Source organism: Pseudophryne corroboree, chromosome 10 (assembly GCF_028390025.1).
Source record: "Pseudophryne corroboree isolate aPseCor3 chromosome 10, aPseCor3.hap2, whole genome shotgun sequence".
Classification (NCBI taxonomy): Eukaryota; Metazoa; Chordata; class Amphibia; order Anura; family Myobatrachidae; genus Pseudophryne; species Pseudophryne corroboree.
Window position 1 is genome coordinate 71,498,609 of NC_086453.1, and position 20,306 is coordinate 71,518,914.

General features: G+C 44.6%; 1 protein-coding gene across 1 annotated transcript in view; it reads left to right on the forward strand.

The window, feature by feature from the left end:
- LOC134967025 (phospholipase A2 inhibitor and Ly6/PLAUR domain-containing protein-like) overlaps positions 1-15,356 on the forward strand; it is a 33,548-nt gene extending 18,192 nt beyond the window's left edge. Inside the window, exons 4-5 of the mRNA XM_063944017.1 lie at positions 7,418-7,561; positions 15,180-15,356. Coding sequence (XP_063800087.1) covers positions 7,418-7,561; positions 15,180-15,313 — 278 coding nt within the window. The 3' untranslated portion in view covers positions 15,314-15,356. The remainder of the gene's footprint in view (positions 1-7,417; positions 7,562-15,179) is intronic.
- The last annotated feature ends 4,950 nt before the right edge of the window (positions 15,357-20,306 follow it).

The following is a 20,306-nucleotide window of genomic DNA, read 5'->3' on the forward strand; positions in this document are numbered from 1 at the left end:
GGCTGGTTACTGGCCAGACTGCGAACCGGGCTGGTTACCGATGAGACTGAGAACCACATTGTGAACCAGGCTGGGTACCGGTATAACTGGAAACGCAACTGTATGTAGAACAATGGCTGTGACTTTTAGATGAGGCTGAAGATGAACTAAAGACTGTGGCTGTGTCTTTAAGACGAGACTGAAGAATACTGCAGCTGTAGCTTTAAGATGAGACTGATACTGGATATAACTGGTAACAAAACTGTAATCCAGACTGGGTAACGAAAGAGCAGAGTTTTACAGGAACTAGTAAGTGACTGATCAATACTTTGGCTGTGGCTTTAAGACGAGACAGATGAATACTGCAGTTGTGTCTTTAAGACGAAACTGAGGAATACTGCGGCTGTGGCTTTAAGACGAGACTGAAGAATAATGCAGCTGTGGCTTTAAACCCAGGTATCCACTGCCTACAAAATTGTGACATGCCTAGAAATGCGCGCACATCTGTCTGTGTTCTAGGTAATGGATGTTTTACCATCAGCTCCACCCTCTGAGGGTCTAACTGTCTTTGGCCTGGTGCCAAGTAATGACACAAATGTTTAACTTTGTCAGTACACAGCTGAATTTTGTCCTGCGACACCTTGTGACTTGTTTCTGCTTGACACCTTGTGACTTGTGACTTGTTATCTGACACCGATGCTTCAAAATGATTTGAAGCACATCAACAGGTCATTCACATACTGGATAAGGACTGAGACAGCTGTTGGTACAAAAGATTTCAGGTTATTTTGCAGGTATTGCGAATGCAAACTTGGGCTATCTATATAGCCTTGACTTAATCGTTTCCAGGTATAATGAACTCCCTTAAAGGTAAAAGCAAACAGGTATTGAGAATCAGTATGTACAGATGGAGCCTCCTTTATCTTTGCCTGCCAGAATGCAGGCGTGCACTCCCGGCGTGACTAGGTGATCCGTCTGCTTAGTCACACCGGGAGTGCACAGAGCCACTTCTCATTGCATTCTCATTGCTTCTCATTCTCATAGGCGCGCACGCCTGTATGGAGACTCTCTCCATTCAAGTGAATGGGGTGCATCTCCATCTGGTCGCGCACGCCCGTCCAGACAGAGATGCTCACAGCGTAAAGGCGTGGTCGCACCTAGTCACAGACAGAGCCACGACTAGTGTGGCTCCATCTGTATTGGCACTGAGAAGGCACTACATAGATCTATAACCATGAAATACAGATGGGTCCACGGTTATCTTGGCTAGTTTGCTGTGCCTAGGCACAACATGGTTTATTAACATAAACCCTTCATCTATTGTTCTCAGCTGCAATACAATACAGAGAACAATACAGCAGGGGATTAAGTCCGACTGGCCAGTCTCAGTTAATCCTATTAAAGGTCAAGATAAAAATGGACCCATCTGTATGTAGTGTCTGTGGGAATCTGCATCAAAATGGTGTCTGGATTAGGCACCACTGGAAAATGCAATTCCACCATCTTATTCAAGGCCCTTAAATCCTGAGTAAGACGCCATTTAGTTGGTTATCTCTCTACAAGTCTTATAACATCTGCCATTATTAGTCCATGGGGTATATGCAATTGTGGTCGAATTCTGGCTGGAATTCGACCGTTTTTGGATTCGACACAATTCGACAGGCGAAACTCTCCCGCCGGGACCCGAATTCAACATATTCAGTAAATAACGAATTCGACAGTACCACTGTCAAAAAACGGACCAAATGACGAATAGTGTGCGGCTTGGATTCGACTTCATGGACGGCACAAAAGTGTTCAATAAATCCAGAAAAAAAAATGCGTGGGGTCCCCCTCCTAAGCATAACCAGCCTCGGGCTCTTTGAGCCGGTCCTGGTTGTAAAAATACGGGGGAAAAATGACAGGGGTTCCCCCGTATTTTAACAACCAGCACCAGGCTCTGTGCCTGGTCCTGGTGCCAAAAATACAGGGGACAAAAGACGTAGGGGTCCCCCATATTTTTAACACCAGCACCGGGATCCACTAGCCAGAGAGATAATGCCACAGCCGGCGAACACTTTTATATTGGTCCCTGCGGCCGTGGCATTAAATCCCCAACTAGTCACCCCTGGCCGGGGTACCCTGGAGGAGTGGGGACCCCTTAAATCAAGGGATCCCCCACTCCAGCCACACAAGGGCCAGGGGTGAAGCCCGAGTCTGTCCCCCCCATCCAAGGGTGGCGGATGGGGGGCTGATAGCCTTTTGTGTCAAAAAAAAGAATATTGTTTTTTGTAGCAGAAATACAAGTCCCAGCAAGCCTCCCCCGCAAGCTGGTACTTGGAGAACCACAAGTACCAGCATGCGGGGGGAAAATGGGCCCGCTGGTACCTGTAGTTCTACTACAAAAAAAATACCCAAATAAAAACAATACACACACTGTGACAGTACAACTTTATTACATACATGCACATCAACATACATACATACTTACCTATGTTGACACGAAGAGTCGGTCCCCTTCTCCACGTAGAATCCATGGGGTACCTGTAAATAAAATTATACTCACAACAATCTAGTGTAGATCGGTCCTCTTCTTGTTTGTAATCCACGTACTTGGCAAAATAAAAAAATGAAAAACACGATCCGTGCACTGAAAGGGGTCCCATGTTTACACATGGGACCCCTTTCCCCGACTGGCGGGACCCCCCGTGACTGCTATCAAAGAGGGTCCCTTCAGCCAATCAGGGAGCGCCACGTCATGGCACTCTCCTGATTGGCTGTGCGCGTCTGAGCTATCAGTCAGGCAGCGCACTCGAGATACAATGTAGCGCAGAGGCGCTCCATTGTATCCAATGGTGGGAACTTTGCGGTCGGCGGTAGACCACAAGAGTGACCCCACATAACCTTGCGGTCTACCGCTGACTGCAAAGTTCCCACCATTGGATACAGATTGTATCTCGAGTGCGCCGCCTGATAGCTCAAATGCATGTCAACATAGGTAAGTATGTATGTATGTATGTTGGTGTGCATGTATGTAATAAAGTTATGCTGTCACGGTGTGTGTGAATTGTTTTTATTTGGGGATTTTTTTTGTAGTAGAACTACAGGTACCAGCGGGCCCGTTTCCCTCCCGCATGCTGGTACTTGTGGTTCTCCAAGTACCAGCTTGCGGGGGAGGCTTGCTGGGACTTGTAGTTCTACTACAAAAAAAAATATATTTTTATACACAAAAGGCTATCAGCCCCCCCATCCGCCACCCTTGGATGGGGGGGACAGCCTCGGGCTTCTCCCCTGGCCCTTGGGTGGCTGGAGGGGGGGGGCTTGATTTAAGGGGTCCCCACTCCTCCAAGGTACCCCGGCAAGGGGTGACTAGGTGGGGATTTAATGCCACGGCCACAGGGACCGATACAAAAGTGTCCCCCGGCTGTGGCATTATCTCTCTGGCTAGAGGAGCCCGATGCTGGTGTTACAAATATGGGGGACCAATACGTCTTTTGTCCCCCGTATTTTTGGCACCAGGACCAGGCGCAGAGCCCGGTGCTGGTTGTTAAAATACGGGGGAACCCCTGTCATTTCCCCCCCGTATTTTTACAACCAGGACCGGCTCAAAGAGCCCGAGGCTGGTTATGCTTATGAGGGGGTACCCCACGCATTTTTTTTCTGGATTTTTAACCGTTTCACACTCCTTCCAACTGAAAAACATGCACTGATCTCTCCATATTATTGTACTTAGTAAAAAAAATATATATTCTTTTTAAAATCGATTAAATAATACTTGTGGCTCTCAAATAGACAAACCAAGTAGATAATCCCTTCAAATATAAATAGATATGCTATTAGCAATAAAAAAGCACCAAAAAATACATGTTTTTAACAAATTTTATTAGATCACGACAGAAAAATGAGGCGGAATGAAATTGACGAAATGACTGTCGAAAAGCACTCTTGTCAAATCGACATTCTTCAACTGAATATACTTTTGTCGAAAAGCCGCATTTTAACATTGCAGACATGTCGAATTGAAAAAATGTCGAATTGCCAAAAGTCGAAAATGAAACGGCAGGTTTTTTGTCGAAAAGTACTGTATTGAATTGTCAAATCAAATTCGACAGTTTTTTTGTGTTGAAAATGACCAGTTTTTCGACATTTTTGGCAATTCAACCGCAATTGCATATACCTGTGCCCCAGTGATCTTTCCAATCTCACATATTATTGGCTTTGATATACACTGGTTGTCCAAACAAGTACTGTGTTGAAACATGATCCAGGTTGATGGGATCAAAAGTGCTATTATTTGTGATAATTTGTCAGGTAATTAATATGTAAATCTATAGAAAGAGTCTAGACAATTCTTATGTACAGCAATTTTTGCTAAATATTGATATATAATCAGAGACTCATTTTTCATATTGTTGCCTGTATTAGACAAAAGTAGCTGCATATTTTTTAAAATTTATGTTGTTTTCACACTACATGGAGTAAAATTACACAGAGCTGTAAGTAGACATTTTAGTGCCCTTTGCCAGAAGAATTGGTTCCACACACACCCCATATTTAAAATAGAGAGTGACTGTATGGAGAAGATGTGTGGCCACAGAATAGTAGCAATTCACATTACAGTAAATTGCATAGTAGTGTCCATTATTCCCATCACACCTCACAGTAATGTCCATTAGTCACATTACACTGCACAGTAGTGTCCGCTATTCACATTACACTGCACAGTAGTGTCCATTATTCACATTACATCACACAGTAGTGTCTCTTCTTCATAGCACACCTCACAGTAGTGTCCGTTATTCACATCACACCGCACAGTAGTGTCCGTTATTCACATTACATCGCACAGTAGAGTTCGTTATTCACGTTACACCGCACAGTGGTGCCCGTTATTCACATTACATCGCACAGTAGAGTTCGTTATTCACATTACACCGCACAGTAGAGTCCGTTATTCATATTACACCACACTGTAGTATATGTTATTCACATTACACTGCACAGTAGTCTTTGTTATTCACATTACACTTCACAGTAGTGTCTATTATTCACATTACACCATACAGTAGTGTCTCTTCTTCATATCACACCTCACAGTAGTGTTCATTATTCACATCACACCTCACAGTAGTGTCTGTTATTCACATTACACCTCACAGTAGTGTCCATTATTCACATTACGCCTCACAGTAATGTCCATTATTCACATTACACCACACAGTAGTGTCTATTATTCACATTACACCTCACAGTAGTGTCAATTATTTATATTACCTCCTCCTCATTCATCATCAACCCCCCCCCCCAAAGCTGCAGTGCATAACCATCATCATCACCTTACCTGTGGCACTATACCATGGAACTGCTCCACAGCTATATCTGATGGCAGTCACTCCTTTCAGAATAAGGGAGTGGGGGGGGGAGGTGGAGCTTGACTTACACAGGCACAACTGAGGTTGCAAACAAAAAGAAGGTGCGGGACGCACGCTGCTGAGAAGTACAGTATATTAGTAATATACATCATAGTGGGTGCTGAGCAAAATGACGTAGCAGCCACCTCCAACAACAGTGCACCTGCATTGTGGGCAGAGCACCGCTTGTACCACTCTAGTTAAGGCAGAGGCGTAGTGTGGAGCTATGGCTCCTGGAGCAAGCTCACGTCACGGCGCTCCTTCTCCCGCCCTGGGCAAAAATAGGTGGGGCAGATCCTGAGAAGAGGGGAGGCAGATGCTGGGCAGAGAGAGAGGGGGGGGGGGCAGATGCTGGACAGAGAGAGGGGGGAAACAGAAAGTGGGCAGAGAGAGGGGGACAGATGTTGGGCAGAGAGAGGATGGGGCAGAGAAAGGGGGGCCGATACTGGGCAGAGAAAGGGGGGCAGATGCTGGGCAGAGAGAGGTGAGGACTGATGCTGGAAAGAGAAGAGGGCAGATGCTGGAGAGAGAGGGGGGTAGGTAGATGCTGGGGAAAGAGGTGGCAGATGCAGGTGGCAGAGAGGAGGGGGGGTTGATGCAAAGCAGAGAGGAAGGGGGCAGATGCTGTGGAGAGAGAATAGGTGGGCAGATTCTTGGCAGAGAGGGGGGCATATGCTGGGGAGAGAGGGGCAGATGATGGGCAGAGAGATGCTGGGGAAAGGGGGGCAGATGCTGGGCAGAGAGAGGGGGGACAGATGCTGGCCAGAGAGAGAAAGGAGAGGGGGAGTAGATGCTGGCCAGAGAGAGGAGGGGCATCAGATTCTGGGGAAAGAAAGCAAGGGGGGCAGATATTGGGGAGAGAGGGGGCAGATGATGGGCAGTGAGGGGGGCAGATACTGTGCACAGACTTTACATAGAATGAAACATGTACAGTAGCAGTGAGAGAGAGGCAGAGGCTGCATAGAGAGGTGGCAGAGTTAGGCAGGAGCTATGGAGACAGGAGCAGTTACTGTGGAGACAGAGGAGGTAGGCTTAATACTCACAGACAGGGGCCATGCTGTGAGATCCTCCATGTTCCAGCAGGGGTCAGAGGAGCATGTGACAGCTCCTCCAATCAGGGGCTCTTCTAATCAGCATGTGCCGAGTTCCTCCAATCACAGCTCGGCACATGATCTTCTGACCCCATTGCTGAGATCAGGGAGGAGGAGACTGAGGCTCGGCACCACTGTGAGTTGTAGGGACTTCCCCTGCTGCTGCTTGTTTGCTCACAGTGAGTCATATAGGTTCTAATTCCCCCTCTCATCCCTCTGCTGCCAGCGACGCTGCTTGTCATGCAGTGTGACAGGCATAGCGGCAGCAGAGCAGGGAGAGCACCCGTCATTGCGCCTCCCTATTTTGCAGACTGTGCTAAGTGGGTAGCGCCGGGCCTGCCCGCAGCGCTGCTAGGCGCCCTCTGAAGTTTCCGGCGCCTGGAGCTTGCGCTCCACCGGAACGTCCCTCGCTACGCCCCTGAGTTAAGGCCCTGATACTACAGTAACTTTATGCTATAGACCATGTATACCACATCACAAATTGTTCTCACTTTTCCTTTTAAGGATATAGAAATAAAAGTAAACTTTCACAGTTGATAATCATTTCACAGTATACTGTAGGTTATGTGTACCCGCAAGAGTGTTTGTTGTTTTGCCTTCACAAAAACTCTTTTGTTCAAATCCGCTCCAAAATAGTATTATTATTATTATTATTATTATTATTATTAGAATTTCTATTTGGAGACACAATGAGGCAGATGTATTAAGCCTGGAGAAGGCATACGGAAGTGATAAAGCAATGGTAAGTACAAGGTGATAACGCACCAGCCAACCAACTCCAATATGTAAATTGACAGTTAGGAGCTTATTGGTTGGTGCATTTATCACCTTGCACTTATCACTGCTTTATCACTTCTTTATCCCTTCTCCAGGCTTAATACATCTACCCCGCAATATCTTTACCTGCTTTTGGTATTTGCAATACTTTGTAATAATTGCTTGTCTCCCAATGACTAGTGCCCTGGAAAAATATGACAGAGAATGGATATCAGTGTGACTCCTGTTTTGCTCAGGATAGTCTTAACTGTACACAGAAACCCATGAAGTGCACCGGTAACAAAACCTCGTGCCTCAGTTATAATGGAAAAGCATCTCGGCCAGGTATTGTCATTGCTCACTGATAACTCTCTAATACCCCTTTCACACATGTTTGGTATGGGATCCCAGCGGTCAGCATACCAACGCTGGGATCCCAGCCGCTAGATTGCCGCTTGCCACAGGTTCTATACGCACTGTATGGGTGCGGTGTAGTATGGTATGCTGGCGGCTGGGCTCCCGGTGGCCAGCATACCGGTGCCGGAATCCCGGCATACCGACAGCTTGTTGAGCACAAATGAGCCCCTTGTGGGCTCGCTGCGGGCACGATGGCGTGCTATGCGCGCCATGCTATCTATTCTCCCTCCAGGGGGGTCGTGGATCCCCAAGAGGGAGAAAAGGTGTCGGTATGCCAGGTGTTGGGATTCCGGCACTGGTATACTGTGCGCCAGGATCCCGACAGCCAGCAATCTGAAGACCACCCTATGGGTGTTGTGGACACTCGCGAGTGGGAATAGCCCCTGTTAGCCGGGATTCTGGCTGGCGGCATTGTCAGTGGTTGGGATTCCGGCATCAGTGTCCTGACCGCTGGGATCCTGAGTGCCAGCACTGTAACTACATCCCCGTTCACACATGCATCTAAAGCCAGAATTTTGGCACGTGATCATGCCTCATCTCGGGATTTCTGCACATGTGACTGTGGAGCCAGTGTTACAGTATTTCTTACCTACAACTTTGTGCAATAAACTGGGCTGTTGGGGTGAGAACAATCAGGATCATATATGTGTGTGTAAAGCTGACTCTTATACCAGCCAGTGCCCCCCAGCAATTGATCTTGCAGCACCTCACTGCCCCATACTTGATAAAAGCTTTATTAAACAAAAAACAATTATACAAAAAATCTGCCTCTAAGTTCAACTCCTAGCAATGCGTAATTTCCGAGAATGTGCATATACCACATCCACTCTGGAATTCCCCAGTGACTTTGTTAGATTCTTCATTCCTTCATATCAGCAGTGTCTCCCCTTTGTTTGTTTTTTTAAACTAATTCACTCCATAGGCCGGATGTAATGGCTTTCGAGACGGCCGGCCGGAGGCGGATTTAGACCTAATGAGGCCCTAAGCAAGGCACCAATTTGGGGCTCCCTTCCTCATACAATCCATAACACTATATCCTGTCATCACCACCCCTGGCTGTACCTGTTGTGTTTGTGACTCCTTCCCTCGCTTATCAATGAGGCAGTCGCAGCACCGCAGATCCTCTTTTCATGCAGCATGGGAACCGATACTGCTCTCTCCCAGCAGCTGCGCTGCTGCTGGGAGAGCTGCTGCTACTGGTGGAGGGTGGAGACCGCCGGCATCCCAGCTGCTGGTATCCCTTACCCAACCCGCTGGCAGTGGACATGTACCCCCCACTGTGAGAGGTTTGTGTTGCAGTTTCAGAGAGAGAAGGAAGCCAACAACAAAGAGGAGAGAGAGAGACTATGAACAGGTGCAAGAAACCGGCGGTAGATGTTTAGAGAGATAGGGAGAGAGAATAAGAGAGGCAGAGAGGTAGAAAGGCAGAGAGAGGGACAGAGAGAGAAGATAAAGAGAGACACACAGAGAGGAGAGAGAGCACAAGAGAGGCGAAGAGATAGAAAGGCACAGGGTGGGGCAGAGCGAGAGAGGCAGAGAGAGGAAAGAAAGAAGGACAAAGAGAGAAGAGACTGAGAGGAACAGAGAGGAGAGAGGGGGTAAAGAGGAGAGAGCACAAGAGAGGCAGAGAGATAGAAAGGCACAGGGTGGGGCAAAATGAGAGAGGCAGAAAGAGGGGCAAAGAGAGAAGAGAAAGAGAGAAAAGGGTGGAACATAGTTGAGCCAGCTGTACAGAGATACGACTAATACTGCAATGTAAAAAAATAAATTTATATATATATATATATATATATATATATATATATATATATATATATACAGTCCATGGCAGCCGGCACTCCGCAATAGATCAGGCAACTTCTCTCCGTGCCAGATGAAAAACAATTATATAACATCCAAGAATAACGGCACTGGAGACTGTCAGCGAGTATAAATGCTGTATTAGAAGGTACCTTCTAATACAGCATTTATACTCACTGACAGTCTCCAGTGCCGTTATTCTTGGATGTTATATATATATATATATATATGGATGTGGTGTAGACCCAGTTCTGCGCTAAAAGTGAGCTACAACCTTAAGACGTGCTCTCTGTTAGCTGGAGTACAGAAAATAGAATACAAAACACAGAATGTCTAAGGGAGCTGTATGTGTTGTTAAATAGGAATACTCTAGCAAATTTTGACAACAATATTATAAAAAAAACGTTCATTTCATTCACATATTATCCATGCACAGTGCACTTTAGTGAACATAAATTGCCACATACAATTCGAGCAACAAACATGTTTAAAATACAGATTCCAATTCTGTAGAAGACATAGGTGGTCATTCCGAGTTGTTCGCTCATTATTTTTTTTTCGCAACGGAGCGATTAGTCGCTAATGCGCATGCCCAATATCCGCAGTGCGACTGCGCCAAGTAAATTTGCTATGCAGTTAGGTATTTTACTCACGGCATTACGAGGTTTTTTCTTCGTTCTGGTGATCGCAATGTGATTGACAGGAAGTGGGTGTTTCTTGGTGGAAACTGGCCGTTTTATGGGAGTGTGTGAAAAAACGCTACCGTTTCTGGGAAAAATGCGGGAGTGTCTGAAGAAACGGGGGAGTGTCTGGGCGAACGCTGGGTGTGTTTGTGACGTCAAACCAGGAACGAAACTGACTGAACTGATCGCAGATGCCGAGTAAGTCTGGAGCTACTCAGAAACTGCTAAGAAGTGTCTATTCGCAATTCTGCTAATCTTTCGTTCACAATTTTGATAAGCTAAGATTCACTCCCAGTAGGCGGTGGCTTAGCGTGTGCAAAGCTGCTAAAAGCAGCTTGCGAGCGAACAACTCGGAATGAGGGCCATGATACAATCAGTGTATTCCATCCAATAGTATCTTATACAGGATGTCTGATGTTCTCACAGCTAAAACAATACCCTTTTTTTAGCTGTGAGAACATCAGACATCCTGTATAAGATACTATTGGATGGAATACACTGATTGTATCATGTCTTCTACAAAATTGATATCTGTATTTTAAACATGTTTGTTGCTTGAATTGTATGTGGCAATTTATGTTCACTAAAGTGCACTGTCCATGGATAATGGGGGTAATTCCAAGTTGATCGCAGCAGGAAATTTTTTAGCAGTTGGGCAAAACCATGTGCACTGCAGGGGGGGGGGGGGGGGGCAGATATAACATGTGCAGAGAGAGTTAGATTTGGGTGGTTTATTTTGTTTCTGTGCAGGGTAAATACTGGCTGCTTTATTTTTACACTGCAACTTAGATTGCAGATTGAACTCACCACACCCAAATCTATCTCTCTCTGCACATGTTATATCTGCCTCCCCTGCAGTGCACATGGGCCCTCATTCCGAGTTGTTTGCTTGCTAGCCGCTTTTCGCAGCAGTACACACGCTAAGCCGCCGCCCTCTGGGAGTGAATCTTAGCTTAGCAGAATTGCGAACAAAGTATTCGCAATATTGCAAAAAGATTTTTCTGTGCAGTTTCTGAATAGCTCGAGACTTACTCTTCCAGTGCAATCAGTTCAGTGCTTGTCGTTCCTGGTTTGACGTCACAAACACACCCAGCGTTCACCCAGACACTCCCCCGTTTCTTCAGCCACTCCCGCGTTTTTCCCAGAAACGGCAGCGTTTTTCACACACTCCCATAAAACGGCCAGTTTCCGCCCAGAAACACCCACTTCCTGTCAATCACACTCCGATCACCAGAACAAAGAAAAAACCTCATAATGCCGTGAGTAAAATACCAAACTTCTTAGCAAATTTACTTGGCGCAGTCGCAGTGCGAACATTGCGCATGCGCAATTAGCGGAAAATCGCTGCGATGCGAAGAAAATTACCGAGCGAACAACTCGGAATGAGGGCCATGGTTTTGCCCAACTGCTAAAAAAGTTCCTGCTGCGATCAACTCAGAATTACCCCCAATATGTGAATAAATTGAAAGTTTTTTTATTATACTGTGGTCAAAATTTGGAAGAGTATTCCTATTTAACAACACATACAGCTCCCTTAGACATTCTGTGTGTGTATATATATATATATATTAATTTTTTTTATAAGCACCCCATGTTCTCACACAGGGCCGGTGATAGGGTGTTCGGCGCCCCCCCTGCAAAGTGCAAACTATAAATTTGTGCCCTCCCATACTGCACAAAGGGTCAGTGCATAATGCCCGCCAGTAGTATCATCCTTATACGTAATGACTGCCAGTAGTAGCGTCCTTATACATAATGCCCGCCATAATGCACGCACATATACACACCTCACACACAACACATACACACTCCACTCACCTCACACAAACCATACCTTCCAACTTTTGTCTTGTCGACAGCGGGACTCTGCGCTCCGATCTGAAAAGGGGGCGTGGCCTCGACTGTAATGGGTGTGGCCTCGCTTGAGTGGGCGTGGCCTCGCCAAATGGTCCGTTTTTTTTCTTTTGGGGGCGTGCCCAGCGCTCTCGCAGCAGCTGGGCAGCCTCCGCTCCCCTCCTAGCTCTGAATACATGCCGTGCGCGTATGGGAGGTATGCACAAACACATACACACACACACAACACATTTCTCATCTTCCACTTACCAAGTCTGGCTGGCCGTCACTGCAATGCTTGCGCTCCCACTGTTCAGCTGTCTGGTCCCGTGTAGCTCCACCCCTCTTTCGTGTGTAGCTCCACTCTCATGCTGTCATAGCTCCTCCCCTTCTTCAGGACCCACACTGCACACACATAGCCGCTGTCATAGGTGATGAGGGGGGGGGGGGGGGAAGGCTTTTTGTGCTGCCGGCGCTGCTGCCTGTCATACAGTCACAGGCACAGCAACAGGCAGAAGCAGCAGGGGAGAGAGGGTGGCGCAGTAGTGGGGAAGCAAAGCAGGGAGAGCGCCTCTCTCTAGCCTGGCACCTACCTGCTTTGCATCCCTTCGCTGAGCGGGTAGCGTCAGGACTGTTCTCACATAATAGTCAGGTAGCAGCAAACACTCCTCCGTCTCATTCCTATTTACAGCTTCCCCTAACTCACTCCATACAGTGTGTTACACTGGCCAGTACCATGCTCTGGTACAATAGCTCTCCCCCACCGCCAATATCAACTGCCCGCCCTTTGACTGTCAGTTCCTCAGAGAAAGCTGATCTATGGCCCTAAGCTCCTCTCTCAGTTATGAGGAGCCATCAGCAGGTTCCATCAGAACACCCTGCTCTCCAGCTGTGCCTGCCGCTGCATCACCTTGAGCTTGTTCCATCAGCGACAGGATACTGCGGGTAACCATAAGGAGGGTGTGCGATCCTGAAATGCCAGCTCCCCCTACCACTCTGGTGCATTTCTATTGGTCCATGTGACCACAACCCGCTTCTTCCAGTTTCTCCTCAGCCACACAAACCCGACAGGGCCACTGCCAGTTGAAAAAAATATACTTCCTGTCTGCGGGCCCCTGGGACCCACCGGGTCCTAGGCACCGCCTAGGTAGCCTAGCGGTAAATTTGCGTCTGCGGCCGGAGCTCCAAGCCTCCGGCCAAATTCACACTTTTTTTAAAGCAGCGAATGTTTACAAGGCAAAACCGGCTCGCAAGCCATTACATCCGGCGCCACATATGGATTTTCTGTGTCCATGTGTATTACGTTGCAAAACCTGTTTAGGAACTCAATGCAAGGGCAACTAGTAGACTGTATCAATGTACCCAACTAGGAGACCAAAGTAAGTACCGTATTCTACAGGTATGTAGATATAGCAGAGTCACCAAGCCTTACCCTAACTTAACTTCATCAGAGGGCCGTCTTTAGTGACATTTCCCTTCAGATAAATAGCTGGCACCATCTTAACAGTAATATATTCAGAAAAATGGCGCCCACCCATCGAAAGAGAAGACTCTGGCACTGTGCTCTCTAGTGCACATGTACCAGCTTCCCAAATATCACTGGAAGATGGCACTGGCTGAAGAGGAGGGACCCGCATCTAACAAGTAAGGTAGGAAGTGGGTGCCCCATCCCCTGATTAGAATGGTGCCCCCTGTGGAGCGCACCATTTTCTTACTTTTTAGGGGGTCATGCCCCCATTCATTACCGGGGCCTGGCATGGCTGTCATCACCCCTGTCTTTAAGGACTAGACTGTCTCCACCACCTCAGCTCCCATGGGTGCTACACTTTGGGCTTTGGGATGAAATTATGAAGACTGTTGCATACCCAAAAGAGACAGCTGGACTATCTGTCAACACATATAATTATGTGTGGTCCATAGATGGAGGATGACAGTGACTTTGACGCAGGCATGTCCGGAACATTGGCGGGGTGGGCCACGGTGGCTGTGTGATGTCCCATGCATCCGCTGCACCCCAAAACATGGCGGTCGGGCATCTTCCTTCACAGCTAGACTGCAAAGGCAGAGGGCTACCCTTATCATGCAAGCGCTTCGTTGTATAGCGAAACACTCGCATTTTGGTGTAAAGGGTTGTAGTTGCGCAATTTTTCGCACAACTACAACTCATGCTGAATCAGGACCTAAGTTAGATGTAGAGTCACAGTGTCCTCAGTGACACAAGGATGTCTGGATCTGGGTCCTTCCCCTCACTTGGCTTATGGCTGGATATAAATCAGGAATTGCAGATGCCTGATGTAATAATCCTACAAATGCCTTGTTGCAGTCCTTTGCAATTATTTTATTTCATTTTGTTAGTGTGTTATTATTATACTTTAGTTGTTGTTACTGTGATGTTTTATTACTCTATTGTAGCTACCATTTTACTGTAACACCTGACATCTAAATACTGTGTCTTTACAGTACATCTAAAAGATGGCTTGTGGGGTTGGGTAAATTAACAAGATTGGGTCTTTGCAAATGTACCTATAATTAGCGGTGGCTCCTAAATATGCGGAAGAGGGGGGCTGCCGCTGCCGGGTCCGCCGGTGGAGGCGGAGAGCCCCTGCTGCAGCCTCCACTGACCGGATCCCGGCACCTTCAGGATGAACCTGATAGGAGTCAGTACCAGCGCATGCACACAAGCGACCGCTTGGCTGTGCTTGCGCAAAACCATTGCTTCTATGACCTGCATCGGCTGCAGTTCATAGAAGCTGGCTAGGGCTGATGAGGCAGGGAGCTGGCTTCCTACAGGAAGCCAGCTCTCTGCCTATCACAACCCGGTCTGGCAGTCCCGGAGGGAGGAAACACCTTCCAATGGGACTACCTGTAGTATCTGTGACTTGCAGTTAGGACTTCCAATAGGAAGTCACTACCAGTCACAGTGAAGCCAGTGCAGTCTCACGGGCTGCATTTGGCTTCACTGACAGTGAGCTGGGTGCCGTATTTTACCTGGGGGGCTACAGTGCTGCAGCCCACAGGTAAAAAACGCCACTGTGGCTATAATTTAAGTCACACCATGACACTCACTATGTTGTGCTAAGAGGTCAGTTAATGGAACACATATACAGTAACCTGAAAATAGTATTTTCCTTTATGACAAGTGAGATATATTTTAAAGTGGCTTTTACTAAGTATTTGATACATATTGATAATAATTGTTTTTGTTTTTACATCTTGGTCTCTTTTTGCAGGAAAAGCAATAAGGGATTATGCTTTCTCTGGCTGTGCCACGCCGGAATCATGTGAAGTTGCGATGCGTTATTTAATAGGAACTGCGGCATATAATCCAAATGGGCTGAGTTGTAAAGATGCATTGAAAATCTGAGATGCAATTGCAGTAAAATAAAAAGAATTGCACATCAAACATGCACAGTTGTGTAGCTGCGTCTTCATTGCTAATCTGTTACTAACACAACTGACCATAGAACTGAATATAAAGAATACTAAATTGCGCTATGAACGGGATTTCTTTTTAGCAGCTCAATTCAAAGTTTTCATATGGTGTGAACATAAAAAAGCGCTTGATATGTGTCAATATGTGTATGCGCAAAACCTGTGAAAATAGAAAGATTAGTAAAAATGTTTACAGCCCTTTTAGGACTATTTGGAATTGGATTGCAGTTCAGCCAAAAAGAAGATCAGGATAACTATCTACCCCTATCTAATTAATTAGTCCGTGAGTTGTAAAAGACCAATACTTATGTTAGGAGTATCTTACCCCTGTTCGTTCTTGCTTATTGGCAGCGGTCCCGGCACCCGTAGCACACGGTGTTGTTATTAGGTAGGTGGCTGATTTCTAGCCGCTCTTTGATTAGCGGCAGGGCGGCTGGCGGACGGCTGACAGATGGCGGCTTTAATTGACGGCTATCTGGCTGCTAGTTCCCCGTCCAAGCGACTGGTGGCCGGCTAGCGGCTGACGGCTTTAATTAGCGGCTAGCTGGCTGCTGGTTCCCCGTCCGAGTTTGCACAGTATGGTTTTGTCAAAATCAGTGCATAGCAGGGGTTCCTCAGTGTGTAATCCAACGCGTTTCAGGCAAAAGCCCTTCATCTAGGATAACTAGTGGACTTCCTCAATCCCTTTTTATAGGATAAAAAACTTTATTAAAAAAACGGAAATTCAATTAAAACAGGCGGTTACCATGTGTCCTGATTTTTTGTTAAAAATAAAAAAAAGAGGAAAGCTGTCCATAAAATAACTTTTTTCTTTAGATGTATATATGGTTTTGTGCAATTCTAATAAAATGTTGATTTTATGATATATTTATGCTAATTTTATAAAAAGGCATTAAGTTCTATGTCAATATTTAACCCCTTAGGAGTTAACGTATCCATGTAATAAATCCATTTTGTTTCTTTTTGTCTCAAAATTTGTGAAATGTCACCTCCTCTCCAATTATTTCCCACCTTTTGTATGCCCATAAATTTTAACTTTGAAGCATCTTTGTTATGACAGTCTAAAAAATGTTTGGACACACTGTGGGTCTCCAAACCTTTTTTAATATTTAGTATGTGCTCAGATATACGAGTCTTCAATTTTCTTTTAGTCTGTCCTATGTACTGGTGTCCACAAGGACACTCTAACATGTAGATTACTTTTTCAGTGTCACAGGTAATTCTGCCTTTTACATCAAATTCTTTTTTTGTGACATTAGATATGAATTTCTTTATGGGCTGTACTGATGTTTGCTTAGTTGTCTTACAAGCTATACATTTTAAGCAAAAGAAACTTCCCTGATTCTCCTTTAAAATGGTATCTTCAGATGGTATATAACTTTTAACCAGACTCTGTTTAAGATTCTGTGCTTTTTTGTATATGATCTGTGGTTTATCTTTAATCAGTGGTTTTAATTTGGCATCCAGTTGTAAAATGTGCCAATGTTTATTTATGATTTTTTTCAAAAGCTTGATGCTGACTGTTATATTGGGTGACAAAAGCCAATTGGTAGTTGTTCTCCATATTTTTAGATTTATAAGAGATTAAATCTTTTCTATCTATGTCTGTAACTTTCTTAATTTCTTCCTGTAGATTGATTTCGTTATACCCTCTTTCTACAAACTTATTTTTTAAAGAGTTACTTTGTGCCACAAAAGTATCATGTTTAGAGGAATTTCTCCGAAGTCTCCTAAACTGGCCACCTGGAATGTTTCTAATCCACTTATTAAGATGATTGCTGTTATGGGAAAGGATATTGTTGCCACTTACTGTTTTGGTATGTGTTCTGGTGTGTATTTTATTTTCCTCAATGAATATTTCTAGATCAAGATATATAACCATTTTTTTGCTTATTGTGAATGTGAATTCTAAACCATAATTATTATTCTCCATATGAGATAGGAAATCTTTCAGAATGCTTTCTGGACCTTTCCATATAAAGATGAGATCATCTATATATCTCTTCCATATTAATATGTTGGGAAGAAATGGACAGCTTTCCTCTTTTTTTTATTTTTAACAAAAAATCAGGACACATGGTAACCGCCTGTTTTAATTGAATTTCCGTTTTTTTAATAAAGTTTTTTATCCTATAAAAAGGGATTGAGGAAGTCCACTAGTTATCCTAGATGAAGGGCTTTTGCCTGAAACGCGTTGGATTACACACTGAGGAACCCCTGCTATGCACTGATTTTGACAAAACCATACTGTGCAAACTCGGACGGGGAACCAGCAGCCAGCTAGCCGCTAATTAAAGCTGTCAGCCGCTAGCCGGCCACCAGTCGCTTGGACGGGGAACTAGCAGCCAGATAGCCGTCAATTAAAGCCGCCATCTGTCAGCCAGCCGCCAGCCGCTGATCAAAGAGCGGCTAGACATCAGCCGCCTACCTAATAACAACACCGTGTGCTACGGGTACCGGGACCGCTGCCAATAAGCAAGAACGAACAGGGGTAAGATACTCCTAACATAAGTATTGGTCTTTTACAACTCACGGACTAATTAATTAGATAGGGGTAGATAGTTATCCTGATCTTCTTTTTGGCTGAACTGCAATCCAATTCCAAATAGTCCTAAAAGGGCTGTAAACATTTTTACTAATCTTTCTTTTTTCACAGGTTTTGCGCATACACATATTGACACATATCAAGCGCTTTTTTATGTTCACACCATATGAAAACTTTGAATTGAGCTGCTAAAAAGAAATCCCATTCATAGCGCAATATAGTATTCTTTATATTTTAACCTTATTGCTTTGCTACCGGAATTGCTGCTACAAAATGAATGGGTACATTACAGATACACACAGAGATAGGATCCAAGATATATTTAATATTGAGACCCCTCTACCGGAACCCCAAATAGAGGATGAACGTTTTTGTTCATTATTTTTAAAGTTAGAAAAGAATTACACCAATGAAATTAAACATTGGTGGGAAATAACTACATTAACAAAGTACTTGGAATTAGGAATGATACCGAGAGGTTTACGTATCCAGAAGAATCCCAGTTTTGAACCTATGCAAACCAATTTCTATGAACAATGGAATAAAATTCTGGATACTTGTTCAAAGGAATTGATGGTTCTTATTATTAAAGATAGAAAAAAAATCCTTAGAAGTTTTGAATGAAAAAATAAAGGACACAGAAAACAAATTTGAACCTTTAAAGAGTATGACTGATTATACAAATTTGATGAAAATGACGAACACCAAACTATTAAAGCTTGAAAACGACATTATATTTCAAAAGCAAAAGAAATTTCAAAGGGACCATAAAGAAAAAATACTTATCCCAAAAGATGAGAGGAGAAAAATGGGAAACCCGCTGAATCAGCAAAATAATGAAAATTCACACAAAAAAAATTGGCACAATCAACAATCACTACAACAACAATACAATCAAAGACGTACATACAATCAAATAAATACAAGAACTTATAAAGAACCTCTGATTAAAAAACCACCTCCGCCAGCATCACAAAAAAGACGATACGCCTCATATGACTCCAGAAATTTTGAATTTAACACCAATAATACAAAAGATTGGAGACAAGAATCATTTGAAAAAGGTGAGAAAGCAGCGGAGAAACAAGAGAGTGAAGAATATCGCTCACTTATGGGAAAAATTGGGTTAGCAAGTACAAACTCCACACATAAGAAACGACCGCTCTCAATCACAGAGGAAGATGAGGAAGATAATGAGAATTTTTTAGACCATCCCACGAAAAAAGACAAGCCACCGGAATGGACAGAAGTTATCAGCAAGCGACAGAAAAAAACATCATTGTCCCCCGGAGAAGGGGTGTCAGGGGTGGCAAGAAGAAGAAACAACTAACAAAAAATCCAGTAATCCAGAATGCAGAAGAAGAAGGAATTTTTAATCTCAGTAAAATAGATTTAACTCCTCATCAGATATCTTTATTATCAAAAGGATTGACATTTTCACCACAATCAACTGCCAACCCATTTGATCTTTACATTGATCCACAGAAATTTATACGAAAATTATGTATAAAAAAGTTCTTTTCCACTCAGAAGGACAACATCTCCAGCGAATCTGTCAATAATGAATTTCAACATAGCCAGTTTAGACCGTCATCCACCTTTTTTCCCGCACATATCAAAGGCCCACATATCAACACCTTTGAGAAATTGGTAGATAAAGATATCAGGGCCCTTACAGGGAAAGAAAAGAAAAAATTCAATTTATCTAAAGAAGAACAAGGGGCTTTAAAAGAATTAAAATAAGATTTTACTTACCGATAAATCTATTTCTCGTAGTCCGTAGTGGATGCTGGGACTCCGTCAGGACCATGGGGAATAGCGGCTCCGCAGGAGACAGGGCACAAAATTTTAAAGTTTGACCACTAGGTGGTGTGTACTGGCTCCTCCCCCTATGACCCTCCTCCAAGCCTCAGTTAGGATACTGTGCCCGGACGAGCGTACACAATAAGGAAGGATTTTGAATCCCGGGTAAGACTCATACCAGCCACACCAATCACACCGTACAACTTGTGATCTGAACCCAGTTAACAGTATGACAAACGTAGGAGCCTCTGAACAGACGGCTCACAACAATAACAACCCGATTTTTTTGTAACAATAACTATGTACTAGTATTGCAGACAATCCGCACTTGGGATGGGCGCCCAGCATCCACTACGGACTACGAGAAATAGATTTATCGGTAAGTAAAATCTTATTTTCTCTGACGTCCTAGTGGATGCTGGGACTCCGTCAGGACCATGGGGATTATACCAAAGCTCCCAAACGGGCGGGAGAGTGCGGATGACTCTGCAGCACCGAATGAGAGAACTCCAGGTCCTCCTTAGCCAGGGTATCAAATTTGTAGAATTTTACAAACGTGTTCTCCCCTGACCACGTA